The sequence below is a fragment of the Haliotis cracherodii genome, unplaced genomic scaffold, assembly GCF_022045235.1.
Source record: "Haliotis cracherodii isolate W230 unplaced genomic scaffold, xgHalCrac1.p SCAF_1, whole genome shotgun sequence".
Taxonomy (NCBI): Eukaryota; Metazoa; Mollusca; class Gastropoda; order Lepetellida; family Haliotidae; genus Haliotis; species Haliotis cracherodii.
The window spans coordinates 24,980,192-24,995,722 of record NW_027266264.1 but is presented as its reverse complement, the minus strand read 5'-3'; the positions used below and the strand labels follow the sequence as shown (position 1 = coordinate 24,995,722).

General features: G+C 39.8%; 1 protein-coding gene across 1 annotated transcript; it reads right to left on the bottom strand.

Moving 5' to 3' along the window:
• Positions 1–7,206: 7,206 nt before the first annotated feature.
• Positions 7,207–14,752, bottom strand: LOC139462327 (uncharacterized). The gene is made up of 4 exons (XM_071243969.1): positions 14,694–14,752; positions 13,988–14,116; positions 11,643–11,837; positions 7,207–10,685 (listed from the first exon to the last, which is right to left on the bottom strand). Exons 2-4 carry the CDS (start codon positions 14,049–14,051, stop codon positions 10,192–10,194), a joined length of 753 nt encoding a protein of 250 aa, XP_071100070.1. The 5' UTR covers positions 14,052–14,116; positions 14,694–14,752; the 3' UTR covers positions 7,207–10,191.
• Positions 14,753–15,531: the final 779 nt, after the last annotated feature.

Genomic DNA, 15,531 nt, shown 5'->3' with positions numbered 1-15,531 from the left:
GTTTGAAGTCCTGCATAGATGAGTTTAACTCCTGCCAACAGCTGAGGTCGTGGTCTTGCACTAGGTGAGTGAATATGTCATGATATTTCAGTCAATCAATCAATCAATCAATCATTTTTCATGATGCTGATGAGGCCAAAGGCCTACAGGACATAGTACCCATGGGTGTGTTACAAAATCGAAATCATTCTTAGTTCCACAGCATTGCAGTCTTGTGCAATTAGTGTCTGAGTCATAATAAAGAGCATACGTTGCATAAGGATGGTACGGTCAAAGGTGCTTATATGGTGGCATAATTATTAATTTTTTTTAAAAATTTCTGGTATTTTTCTCGTAATGTCGATTACTTTCTAAGAAAGAAATGAGCAAAAAATCTAAATAATTCAAATTGCGAGAAAATGATCACCATTACGAGAAAAGACTCAAAATGTCGAAAGAAAAATATGGATTGAAATATGCAGGAAAATATTTGAAATTTTGTTCCCAAAAAATTAAATTATGCTACCAAAGTGAAACAATTATATTTTCATAGGAACGTGTATTGTACCCGAGAATATAGCTCAGCAGTTTCGTGGGTGTCCAGGCCCATAAACCTCAACTTCAATCGCATTGCCATGGAAACGTATATTGGTTTCGAGCAAGTTATGTATTCCACGTACCCTCAGGTAAGTAGCTGGTGATGACAAAGTATGTTTGAAGCTGCTAGATAGTTGGGACTCACATTACTGCATCACCCTAATCACTGCTGGACACACGGGAGGGAATGTCACACTACGCCAATTGCCGGAGACGTTTCCCCCGTGTGCCAGTGACGAACAGAATCCATAAGCAATAGGCTAAGTAAGGTGCAACCCCGTCATGTGTTTTGCCCATCCATATCATGGCGTAGACGTTCACCATTAAGTGCACATAAATAAAAGCGACAAACCATAATCATAGCAATCTCTACAAAAAGCAGAGTCAGTTGTACGATTCCGACTACATCATAAGCATGTGTTTAGGAATCGCTATCAATAGTGTTCAAGAAAAAGTGAGTATCCACGAAAATGAGTATTCTGCTTACAGACCAAGGGTTCGAGGCAAATCTGGGTCGCTACTAATCACATGAAGGTAGAGCGTATAACGGTTTCCAAACTGATGTAAAGATACGTACCTTGATACCTGGACTACAAGCCACTGAGTTGTTCACTCACACCGGATTGATGTGTATCTGTTCATGCGAACAACGGTAGTTAATGTTTATTCACGTCTACCATTACTTGTCATTATTCCTAAAGCAGATTACTTGCATGCCACAGAATTTACCATACACTGTTTGATTGTATATTGTTTGTGGCGTCTGTGTGCGGGTGTTGGGATTGGCTATCGATTTCCACCATGTTGTGATTGCTGCATTGAAAGGTCTATAAATCTGTGTTTCTGGTTGTGCAAACTCTGATTGAATAAGCATACGTCCATTAAGGATGAATACACGCGCGACAGTTATTAATCTCATCCATTTGAAACGGTGAAGAATTGTTGCCGTCACTACTATAAGTTGTTCACTAACATTACCTTCAATTTTAGCATTGATTTCAGCTGAATATATATGTTTTGGTCTTCTGCGCGTAATGGAAAGCCTTCGGTGTTTTTAATGAGAGAAGGCATCAATGTAGCTTTGGCCCTGGATCCGCTAATGGGAGGGAGGGGGCTGGGGTGGGCGGACGCCCTGATCATGAACCTTGACTTGTGAGCATTGTGCCCGTGCTCGTTTGGTGCGTCAAGTGTCAGTGTAAACGTCAGTGTCCTCTGCTACTTTGAACTTTCACCCGACAAAAAGCTAACCCGTCTGGATACTGTATACCTAATTCACACTCTGTCACCAGGTATGAATACCTCTTTGGTGGTATTGCCGTTAACTAACATCGACCATAAACTCGCTCTCATAAAGATGATGTCACATTTGCTGTAATGACAACACATGGGCATGATCTAGGGGTTAGAGCGTCTGCTCGGAGATCGGAAGGTCGGGGTTCGACCCCCGGCCGCCCCATAACAAATGACGTTTAAACATGGTACACGTTGTTACCCAACCTGGCGTCCAGCAGTAATTGAATAAAGCAAGGATTCCGTATCCTCTTAGTGATTAGTCTTTGTGGTGCATTCATGTTCAAACTGCAGCATGGTATTTCAGAGGGTTATCACTATAAAAGCGGTATTAGTCGGGACTAGCACAAGCAGACACACACACAAGCGCACGCGTCCACATCCGTACCATAACCTTGAACGCGACGTTAAACCGTCAATGTACTAGCTCGGTGTATTACAGCTCGCATACCCCGCAGTGATATTGCTGGAATAGTGCTAAAAGCGGCGTAAAATCCAACGTGGTCACTCACTCGCATATCTGCAACACGAAATACACACAATCCAAACAAAACGGGTCCTAACCAGATTACAGGGCAGAATACAGTCAGAGTCCACATACTTACTGAGTGTCACCACGTCCCGATTACTGCGTTGATGCTCATGCTGTCAACCGATTGTCTGTGTGGTCCAAACCTGATTATGAACAAGCCTCTGTGACAGCTTAAAACTTGCTAATTTCTGTGAAAAAAGCCGTTTCTGTCATCTGAAGTTTACTGAGAAAACAATATATGAAATGCTGGTCTTCTTTTCCATAAACATAAGAAATGTCTGTCCAATGTGGAGTCAATTGTGTTAATGAATCAATATCAAATTGTGGTGACACCAGGTGTTCGCGAAAAGGTGAGCATAATTATCCTGTTCCGCCAGCAACACCCATCACACACAACTGAAAGAGCAATTGTTCACCCGAACAAACACTTGAACAAAAGGTATAAGTATGTTTGAAGTTGTTACAAAAAGAAATCGATTCTAAACAAATGAAAAAGCTGAAATAGTTACCATCACACCAGTATTATATTCAAACGCGAGTTACGTTTACTCCTAAAGCACAGTCGGAAATAACTAAACGAAATACAATAACTTATGCAAAATGTGTACATATCCTGCGCCACCGGTGGCCCCCGTCATGAACAGATGCAAGGGCAAACCATTCACTCCCTCACTACAGACCATTGTTCACCTATCTTCACTATGCCCTTAATTGCATTGTACATGCACTCAGTGGCACCGTGCCTTCATGCATAAATGATCAGCACTACTTTGACAATGCAAATACGCCGAGCTTTACACCAATGTGCATTATATTACAAGTGTGACAATGACAAGCAGCACAAACATGTTATCCACAAATGCATATTGAAAATTCGATCAACCATTCGACCTGAATAATGCATTCGCGATCGATGGCACATTGAACCACTTTACTCAAGGAAATTGAAACTAATTGTAATCTTGTCAGTTGTCTGGTAGATACATCAACTGATCCTTGTACAGTCACATTTATTTTTGCAAACCCTTAATTGATACTAGACATGCCTGCAACAATTATGGGCGTGTCATGTGATGTGAGTGAGTGAGTTGGGTTTAACGCCGCTTTTAACAGTATTCCAATTATATCACGGCGAGTCAGCTGAATGTGGGAGGAAAGCCCGACGTGACGCAGGTCTCGGACGTTTACAACTTCGGCGAAACCTACGAGCACGGGTATGTTGCTGAGAAACCTAGAAACATAATTGGGTCGAACCTGGATTCGAACCCACAATCATAGGTTTCTGGCGTGCCCAAGGGACGCAACTCTGCACAGCGTATTGCCGCGCCTTAGACGACTGCGCCACCCGTGCCCCCGCCACGTTATGTAGTGGGAAGGACTGGTTCTATCGTAATACTGAGGACAGGCATATGCCTCTTTGGAACACTCAAGTACTGTTTTAACGCAAGGATGTGTGTAATTGACGCACACTAATATAACATCATCTCGATGGCAAATAAGATCTCATTAAAACACCTAATTTTAACTTTATCCCTGTTAAATAAGAAGTTCTTGAAAACCTGATGAGCAAGAAGTTCGGTACGAAAAAAGTTATTTTACAAAAGTTGATATTTCTGTTTAAAGAGAGAAATTTGCACCTTTAAATTTATTGACAGGCTTCTTTATCGCCAGAAACCATATAATACATTGGTTTCTGTTTACGGTAAACTGATTGTTAATCTTATGTTGGGCAGAACATGTTTTCTCTTTTCGCAAACACCAGATGCTATCACTGATTTTCAGTGAATCCGTTCATAATTTTCTTAATATTCACAGACCGTGTTTGTAGATAAGTAGATTTTCAAAAACTCAAAGACTTGTCAGAAAAGAATCAAGTTCAATTGAGTTGAATTATTGGTTTGTCAACTCTGTACACCATTATCCCACAGGACAAATTTTGGTTAAGTAATTCCTTGATCAATTGTACATTTGTCATTAAACGCGGTGATTAAAGATATACCTCTATCTTCAGAGGTTCAGGACAATTTGTCAAAAATATTTTTTTTTAAATCTGTCATCTAAAGTTTGCTGAGAAAACAATATATGAAATGAAATCCTCACAGATACCAGCTATATGAAATTTGGGTATAGGACATTTAGGAAAGAATGAATATGAATCGGTATTTCTGATCGCATTGGCAAAATCAAAACACGGGACTTTGGCCAAGAAGTGTAACTAAAACATCAGAAATATGGAAGATCTGATGTCATTTAATATTGGTCAAATAGCCCATTCCCTTCCACTGATTTACACACCTGAAGTAGCAATAGAAGAGAACATTGAAACCGCCTCATCTATTTCATGTCTAGATTCCATATTTAGCATCACGATTCAGAGTTACACCAGATATCCACAAGTCTGTATGACTTCAACTTTCCAATAGTCAACTTTCCCTTCATGTCGAGAATAGTTCAACAACTCCAGCCTTTGATGTCAGGTTTTGAGGTACCAACGGGCATGGTCTTTCTACAAAGATTTCAAAGATCGGCATACGTATACGACTCTTGCTAAAAAGTTGTTGTTACAAGGCCTAATTAAAGCTTTCAAAAAGTCTGCTTGTTGACATTTGACATGTAAAGGACATTTCCAAATTTGACGCATCAGTGACAAAACAGCCTTTGGTGTCTACCTTTTGCAACTTTGAAGGTGCAACCGAGCATGTTCTTTCTACGACCATATCACAACATGAACACATGCTTATGATACAGTCGGGATCGTACAATAGACTCAATTGATGCAACGTGTAAGGAAACTGATTCTGAATAATGTGTAGGGGACACGGGTCGTCTAAGGCGCCGCGATTCGCTGTGCAGAGTATGTTTTAATTATTAATTTGTAAAGAATTTACATGTTTCTCGTTAACATGAAATTCTTAATGTTTTGTCTTGTGCACGTCCGAACAGGATCAGAACCTGTTATTGAATGTGGGGGCACGGGTGGCCAAGTCGTCTAAGGCGCCGCGATTCGTTGTGCAGAGTTGCGTCCCTTGGGCACGCCAGAAACCTATGATTGTGGGTTCGAATCCCGGTTTGCCCCGATTATGTTTCTAGGTTTGTCAGCACCAAACCTGTGCTCGTGAGTTTCACCGAAGTGGTAAACGTCTGAGACCTGCATTACTTCGGGCTTTCCTCCCACATTAAGCTGACACGCCGTGATATAATTGGAATGCTGTTAAAAGCGGAGTTAAACCCAACTCTCTGAATAATGTGTCACGTAGATGTGTTGAAAACATTCGCTTTTTGCAAAATATCTCAAAATTAATGTAAAAGTTATGCTTTTAAATGCTTTTATCATAATTGCAAACCCTGTACCTGAGTAGTTGCTTTCTATTTAACTAAACTAATTGTGGCGTTCTATCTCACACTGTAAGTATGTTGTAATCTCATTATTTGAAGCCGGGTAACTTCTCGTCTTTTCACTGCGTATTTTCTTGATAAGTATCAGATCCGAATTTGAACGAAAAGGCATTTGGAATGTCGACATTAATATCGTACTCTTGTGTATTGCATGTTGCTTGAGTTGAAATTGTGCAGCATTCTGCTAGACTGGCAAGCTCTGTTGTCATGGAAGCATGTTACTTGATCAATTGTTTCATGGCGTCATAGCTTTCACGAGTGATGTGTATATTTCTCAGGTGTGTCAATACGCCAGGATCTCAGTGCTGCGGTAAATGACCTACCCGTATAGATGTTTTTGTATTTACAAAATGAATAAACATTATCATAATGTGTTTTTAATGTGTTATATTTACTGAATCGAGGTTTCATCACTATTGACACTTCCGATATACCAATATCTAAAAACATAATGTTTATATCCAAAATATCTTACTTAAGCGTAAATTATTGTGGAAGATGGTTGCCAATGTGTCTTCGCGTCGGACAAGAGGACACGTATAGCATTAACAAATATTTCGAACGTAAATAAGATATGAATTTTTTTTACCATTTTGATTCTGCAATGTATAATGTAGGGTAATTCAACGCTTAGGACAAACAGAAGGCGATATGATGCACTTTGCCATATCCTCGCCGGCGCGCATCATCGACAGTACATTGCAGCTCTAAAAGGATTTGTTCACATTGCAATTTACAAGATATATTGGAATGATTAATAATAACCTCCTGGGCAAAAACAAGTCAATTTGATGGTGGCTAAACATGAAACAAACAAGAAATGGTTATTCGATGGTGGTGTGTTAAAAATTAATTTGTTTTTAGCCGATATTACACGCATCATATCGATGAGTGTCGCACAACGGGCAACGGTCATCATCATAGTAACACTTGCAACGTTTAGGTCAAATCCAATTTTCAAGTGTATACTTTCTTTTGCCCGGAAGTTTCCTAATTTGTCTTTATATACAACATGTTTGTTTCTTCTATGGGATGCTCCTTTATATTGATATAACAGCACCCACAACATAACATCATGTGTATTTTTAGAAACATGCTAGTCGAATTTAATAATAAAACCGGTGTAACATGAAATAGTGTCTCGTGGTATTTTGTATAGTCAGTGATTGCATGTGAGACACCTACATATGGATATTATTTCAACTAAATACTTGTAGCATCTTTCCTGCGATGTTGAATATGTTTTGTGAACACGTATATGAATACATTTCAAATACATCGTCAAACATTATGAGTTATGTTCTCTGTAATTAGCATATAATAACATTATTTTTTTTATAATCAAAGGGAGTCAACACCGCATACGAATATTGGTAATATTTTATTTCAAAAGATAAATGTAAAAAGTGCGTTTAAAAATACAATAAATAATTAAGCAACGTCAATTTAATCATATCGATCATTTTGTGCACATTGGTCCCTCGTCAGAATGAGAACAGATCGTAGACATCACTGACTGATTATAACAAAAAGGGAAATATGGATATCCCCAAAATAACGACAAATAAACAATAGATATAAACAAAACCATTCAAACACCAGTAGTAAACAATAAAAACATCAAACAAAAAAACTTGAGTATATGATTGTTGTTGTTTCTTGTTTGAAATATTATTCATTGGCACATTCAATGAGGAAAACGGGTAGGCGAAATTGACAAGTCTACATTAACACGCATAGTGTGTACCATTGCCTGTACATGTATTATCGTGTTCACTCCAACCCACCAAGCGACTGACGTAACGTACATGTATATCGTACGGTAAGAAAATGCCGGTAATGATGAGTAAGTGAGGGTGTGAAATAATGAATGTATTGAACGAGTGACACCAGGGAGAGAGTCATAGACGCACAGCAAAAAAGTGTAGGTTTCCGTCTTCCGGATACCTTCCGGAAACCTTTAAAAAAATGTCAATATTTGGGGGGTGCATTTTGTTCATTTAATTGTGAAACACATACAAAAAAATTCCGGAAAATACCAAGAAATTTGAAGGTTGCTGAAGGTATCTGAAAGATTTCCGGAAGGTTTCCAGAAGGTATCCGGGCCGGATCCAAAATGGGAAGCTATCCGGAAGGTTTCCGGAAGACGGAAACCTTCACTTTTTTTGCTGTGACTTTACACAGACATGGGAGTTCGATAATATGGTTTATGAATAAAGGTACGCCGTTCATGCGCATATGCCCGATGTGCAGATTCATTTCGTAAACACAAAGTCTATGGATCATCTTAGAATCAATAAACATGTCTGCATTGTGGGAGTACGCCACTCTGACATTCAGCTTGCTTGGTATTCGAAGGAAGACATTGAACACAGCACATGGGATACCAACGTTCCTGGAAAGTACAGTTTTGAACATAAGAGCATGAAGACATTGGGTAATTTCATATGGACATGCGTCGTAAATCTTGGAGAATGCACAATCATAATAACAAACAGATGCTTATACTACGTGACTATGCTTTCATAATGTGGGAAGTATAGGAAGTTGTAATGGGATGATTGGTGTACATTTGTTAGAATGCCGCCTTCTGGTTTATGCCAGGAGCAGGCCGTGGACATATGTAGTCCTTGTGTGTGGAATAGCACCAACTCAAATATTCATTTTATGTTATACTCATTAATGCAGGATACAGTACTGTTGAATTGGAGATCTTACACGGTACATCACACGAGTAGTGACAGTGACACGGATCTTCTAAGATCAACGTTTGCTACCTGATACCTACAGTACCCTGACCATAATTTTCGAAGACGAGGTATGATAATTATAGTTTACAGGAACACCACGCTTGATGGAACGTGGGCAGCATTGGCGATGTATGTGTTCGCGATAGGAAAGTGTACAGACATATGATCTCATAACGAATGGTCATGTATAGCTTGGTAGGTTTGTGATATATACCAACGGCAAGATAGAACAATAAGCAACATATGCTCTGCATCTGTACTGATAATGAAACACATCATGTGTGTTAATGCACATCAAACACAACATATGCCCTGCATATGTACTGTATGTGAAACACATGAGGCGTGTTGCTGCATAGCATATACACCATATACTAAGCATCTGTATTGCATCATGTGTGTTGATGCACGTCAAACACAATGTACACATGCAATACGTGTGATAAACATCAATATTGATTATGTTTATCAGGTACCATATATGTGATAAAAATCAATATTGCTGATTTGTATCAGACACAACATATGTGATATATATCACAGCTGTATATCAAGACATCACTGTTACATGTTTATTTCGGACATAACCACAATAGCCTAAGCTTGACATTAACTTTGGTAATAGAATATGGAAAACATCAAGGGAATTAAAACAATGTCTCTTTCTGTAAAATAATACCCAAACCCTCGGTGTCACGCACACTTATGATGGTATGAAAACAAATATCATACAATAGTTCTGAAAATACAAAATCAGAAACCACAACCAAACGATATGACAACCACCCCATTGATGACCACAAGAGTGTTTCTTTCCTATTAAGTATCTTGCTACCCCACCAGTTCAACTATCGCTATGTGTATTCATGGTATATTAGCAGTCTAACACTGATGTAAATGTTGTATTTCCATATCTAGAAACAAACAGTTTCAACGATTGTTCAGATTGTAAAGATCATCGGAAGGTGTAAAAGTACGTAATTTAAACAATGGCACACTTGTCATACATCACATACGATTTACGATATCACGCAACTACAGAATACACGTTAATCAACGAAATGTGTAAGATTCAAATATAAATCCAGCTTTCGGAACAATAAATGTAGTATCGGTAGAACTGTGCATATAAAAATGCAATACATATTACGTAAATGTACAAAATGTTCATTGTCAGCATTATCTCGTTAACCCCATGTCGGTTATGAGAAGCATGTGCACCTGAAGCCCCATTGCCTGAATCCCAGCTCAGCCAGCACTGGTAGGAAGCCATGGTTTCGTTCACGTGACTATCACATTACACAACACAATCTGGCGGCAATGGTAACAAGATGTAAATTTTGCAAAGTGTATTCTGTATAAACAGAAATGATGTATACATATTGTAGATGAAGGGTCATCTACAAAATGTATACATAATTTCCTGTTAAGCATACAATAGGAAATTTTCAAAATTGGTCAACAATGTATACGAACTTTATGAGGCGGGATCTGGCGGAAAATGGATTACAGTGAATACATCACTACTCCACAGCTACCAAGGTATTAAGTAGGTAGCGGTATACGCCGAGATGATCCGAATAGCTGCAGCTGCACCAATCAGCGTTAAGCACATTCCGAGGACAAGCATTCAGAGTCAGATTAAGATCACCTTGGGTCTGGTAAGTTCTTAGCAGGAAAAAGAGATTCGTAGGTGGGCGGTGCTGATCCTTCCGAGGTGGGAGGGGGGATTCCAGCTGGGGAAAGAGACCCGTATGGAGGAGGAGGGTTATCAGACGAAAACGTCATAGTGGTGTGTCTTCCCGCTGTTCCAAACGGTTGACACATGACGTCCGAAGCCATATTACTCCGGTATGTGCTTTGTGAACCAGGAGCGTAAGGATACAAAGGGGAAGTGACGTCACTACGACCGTTGCTAGGGCACGACATGACAGAGGGACTGCCTGTTGTACTTGAGGTTGTACGACGCGCTGTTCTTGTGGTATTGCGATTAGTCCTCGGCGTCACATCGTCTTTTTCTGGGCATTTGTTATATCCACAGAATATGAACACAATGAATACTAGAAATACGATTCCGATGACAAATGCAACGATGATATTATTTGGAATGCTGTCACTTATATTCTTTCGATAGTTTGCATCTGAAATGAAAATATTTCATAATTATTCTCTGGTATAATTTATTTGATTGACATTATCTGTTTTACTATCAGTTGCTGATATAATCATTGCTGGTTTTATATTTGTGTAATAGATTCAACTATAAACAACATGAAGAAATATCAATGAGGGAGAGAGTGAGTGATAGCATATAACATAAATGTAAGTCATATGATTTACCATGTAAGGAATCGAACCAGGAAATTAGGCGAGACGAAAACAGATGAACTATTTGGTCAAACAACCTTTGGTCACCCCTTTAAACGTATTTAACACGTATAGTTTATCCATTATTATCACAAGCTTCTGACACCCGAAATTGGATTGACATAAAAATAACCGCACAATAGCTTAGAGTAAGGGAGTACAGGGGTTTGATCAAGGCTACAGAATTTAACTCAGTAAGCTTTCAACAGGTTTTTATGTAGACAAATATGACGCATCAGTAACAAGAATTATGTCCGGTACAATTCCGTATTTTGACTTGTACCATGTGTTCCTGTGGGTTTTTTTCAGGTGAACAATAGCCTTGCCTTTTCCTGTGTTAATGACGGGTACCACCGATAGGGATACGCTCACCTTTTCGCGAAGACCTGGTATCATCACTGTAATCGTACACTGGACTCTGTTTGGGCAAATGTTTCTTACGGATACGGAAAGGGTTTTGTCACTTTTATTTTCGCCGCTTCGAACACATTTTTGTAATTATAAAAGACCGAAGTGATGCAGGTTTGAAAAGTTCGCAGTTTTGATGAAACCCACCAGCATGGCAATGGTGCTAGCATACCAAGGATCTTAATCAGAGCGACTCCCCTATATGAACGTATGATTCTGCCACCGCAAAGGGGAGCAACCACGCACAGCTTATTCCGTCGCCTTTAAGACTGGGCTACCATGTCCCAATACAGCTCACTCATTGTACTGATATTCATGTTTACCCGATATTTCCTCTTTGCACGAACAACCTTGGCCGCAGTGTTCCGGGGAACAGCTGGTCTTGCAGTACCCTGTCCTCCAGTTGCATCCCCCGGTGTTGCAGTGACCACACTCATACTCACAGGAGTGGTTGTACCACTGTTCCAAGCACCACTGACACACCCCTTTCCTACACTCTACACATCTGCCGGTACAATCTGTCAACAAACAAACTTGATGTCACAAACACTAACGACACAACCTGTCCTACATTTACAATCTGCCTGTGTAATCTGTTAACCATCAAACTTGATGTCACAAACACTAACGACAAAACATGTCCTACATTTACAATTTGCCTGAATAATCTATTAACCATCAAACTTGATGTCACAAACACTAACGACACAACCTGTCCTACATTTACAATCTTCCTGTGTAATCTGTTAACCATCAAACTTGATGTCACAAACACTAACGACACAACCTGTCCTACATTTACAATATGCTTGTGTAATCTGTTAACCATCAAACTTGATGTCACAAACACTAACGACACAACCTGTCCTACATTTACAATCTGCCTGTGTAATCTGTTAACCATCAAACTTGATGTCACAAACACTAACGACACAACCTGTCCTACATTTACAAATCTGCCTGTTTAATCTGTCAACAAACAAACGTGTTGTAACAAAAACCAACGACTTACTCCTTTCCTACATCTGAACCAGATGAGGTGAAATGGGTTTATGTCGTCTCCAATATCAATGCACTAATAAAGCGACCGTCATGCACGTGTGCGTGTGTGGCAGTCAGGACTGATGCCGAGTTTATACTGCTAGCCGACTGAGATACCATGCCGCAGTTTAACATGCACTCAGACACATTAAACTGACTCCGAGCTGACCAGTCCTTAATGCCGAGCGCCAAACAGGGTAACAACAAGTACCATCTTTTAACGTCTTTTGGTATGACGCGACCGAGGGTCGAACCTCGGACCTTCCGCTCTCCGGGCGGACGCTCTTCCACTGGACCACTGGAGGCGGTTAATTTGAACAAACAAGCTTGATGTAACAGACGCAGACAATCAATACTGGTTACACACATGAAGATAATTTGATTAGTGTAATCATTAACAGACGTAGTAGTGGTAGTGGTGGTAATAGTATAAGACGTAGGGGGAGTTGTGGTAGGTGAAGTCGTTTTTGTTTTACACGTAGTGGAGGTGTTAGCGGTAGAAATAGAAGTGGTGGTCGTGGTGGTATTACTGTGATGTTATTGTAGCATGTTAGCATTTACAGAAGGTGCTGTGGTAGTAGTATTGTTATGGTATTGGCTCGTAGGCGTGGCGGTGGGGTGGTGATTGTGGCGGTCGTAGTAGGAATAGAAGACGTAGTTAGGGTGGTTGGGGTAGTAGAAGTCGTTTTTGTTATATGGGATGTTTTTTGTTGTTGATTATATTATGGTAGTAGTGAAGATTGTCGAGGTAAAAAGGAGTGGTTATTTGTGACTGTGGTAGCAATTATAGTTCATGTGGTGGTAGTGCTATTGTTATAGTATGGATTAGTAGTTGCGGTGGTGATGTTAGTAGTAGTAATCATGGTTGGTTGGTTTGTTGTTTTACGCCGCACTCAGCAATATTCCAGCTATATGACGGCGGTCTGTAAATAATCGAGTCTGGACCAGACAATCCAGTGAATAATATCATCAGCATCGATCCGCGCAATTGGGATCGATGACATGCATCAACCAAGTCAGCGAGCCTGACCACCCGATCCCGTTAGTCGCCTTTTACGACAAGCATAGTCGCCTTTTACGGCAAGCATGGGTTGCTGAAGACCTATTCTACCCCGGATCTTCACGTGTAATTATGGTGGTTGTAGAAGAAATGGTGGTAGTAGTAGTAGTAGTAGTAGTAGTAGTAGTAGTAGTAGAAGTAGTAGTTGCAGTGTTGGTGTTAGTAGTTGTAGTAGTGTTGGTAAGAGCGGGAGTAGTAGTAGTAGTAGTAGTAGTAGTAGTAGTAGTAGTAGTAGTAGTAGTAGTAGTAGTATGTCCTTAATGTAGCAGTAGTTGATGGCACAATTAGAGTGGGATACAACCAAATCCATCAAGGTAAACATCTCGATTTGAACACAAACTAGTGAACTATGATTAACACAACCCTGAAATCTTTGAACTATGGGAAATACGGGATAGTTATTTCCTAACACTACTTACAGCCTACACTGCTAAGAACATGAACGTTAAAAATACTAAAATATACATTATCTAAAGGGGTCGTTCATACAAATACCTCACTGAATTATCGATGAGTTAATGCCACAACATTTATGCAACAGAATGGCAGACTGAATGAAACACTTGCCTTTCACCGATGTTCCTGTATTCAGAAACACCAGCAGAATGATCGTCCCATAATGCATACACATTCTCCACGAGAATACGGGTGTTCCCTCATGTCAATGCGCTACTCCACTAGGCCACCTCTCTGTGTCTGAAACAGACCGATGGCTGTCAGATACCGCCCTGTTAAAGTAGGACCTCTTACATGAGGAAATTATACATTCAAATCGCTAGCTTCAGGCAATTCTCCAAGCCTCTAGCCTCAATAATGTAATGGTATTTCTACGTTGGAAATAAGGTCAATTCATTACGGTCCAGTATGACCTCCCACTCTCAGAGAACTCAATTCACACATAAACAGTATATGTAACAGGTTTGTGGATGTGATGGTTGTAGTATTGCTCATTAATTTGTCATTCTCGTCCTAATCAGGTGTGTCGGCCTTCAAAGATTGATTCCGAAAAGCATGTTGCGAAATATTTTATGTAACTCTCGCTCAGATCGAATTGAGCCCATCAATTTTCCTCACAGCGACAGCCTATAGAATTGAGTGTCCATGACCTACATGCCTATTGTGGTAGATGTTTGCTTCAACAAACCAGCCTCGGCTTCAGCGAATATGGACATGGAGTGTCGACTGTAAATTCAGAGCTTCGGCCTTAGTATTCTCCACAAATATCTTTCTGAATTAAAATATTTCGCTGTGGCGTTCAGCGGGTGCTACTAACCTTCCAATATTTCTACGCCGAAGCGCCCTCGTCATCCCTGCTTCTCCTTAACTCCTGAATTCCACAAATCGATTGAAATGGGCGCAGTTCGTTTTGTACACGAGACGATTCACTGTTTTTATCGATTATACGACCGTTTGCTATTGAGATCTCATGAGTAGTATTTATGTATGATTAATCATTATTATGTTCTATTTCAGAAAATGGGTAAACTATATGAATCCTTTTACACAGTCTGGTGGTAAATGCTGGTGCAAGTGCGTTGTTCGGGTTGGGGGATAGCCTTATCATTGAGATAACTTGGTGAAGCTGTGGCTATGTTCCTAGGTAACCATGTAGTTTGAAGCATGCGTATTTGAATCCAAGGAACCAAGGACTCACCTCACTCACGGGTTAGGAGATAGCCTTATCATTGAGATAACTTGGTGACAAAGCTGTGGCTATGTTCCTGGGTAACCATGTAGTTTGAAGCATGCGTATTTGAATCCAAGGAACCACGGACTCACCGCACTCACTAAATGATAGTGTGGATGGTCAATGTGTTTACTTGAAAAATGGTGCTTGTTCGGGACGACGATGTATTTTTGTACTTTTGCTTGATTTGTATCATTAATCTTAAAAGTCTTAACAGAAATAATAAGGAACTATAATTATATGCCCCAAATACGTTTAACTGTCAATGAAGCAGGAAAATGGCCATTGTTGGCCAGCTGGAAATGCCAAATTATAAAGTTACAGAAATCTTTGTAATAATGGTTTGTAAATTATCAGACATTATCAAACGGTTGACCACAAAAAGTTTCAGTTATTATATTTGAACGTGTATTTACATCTGGAT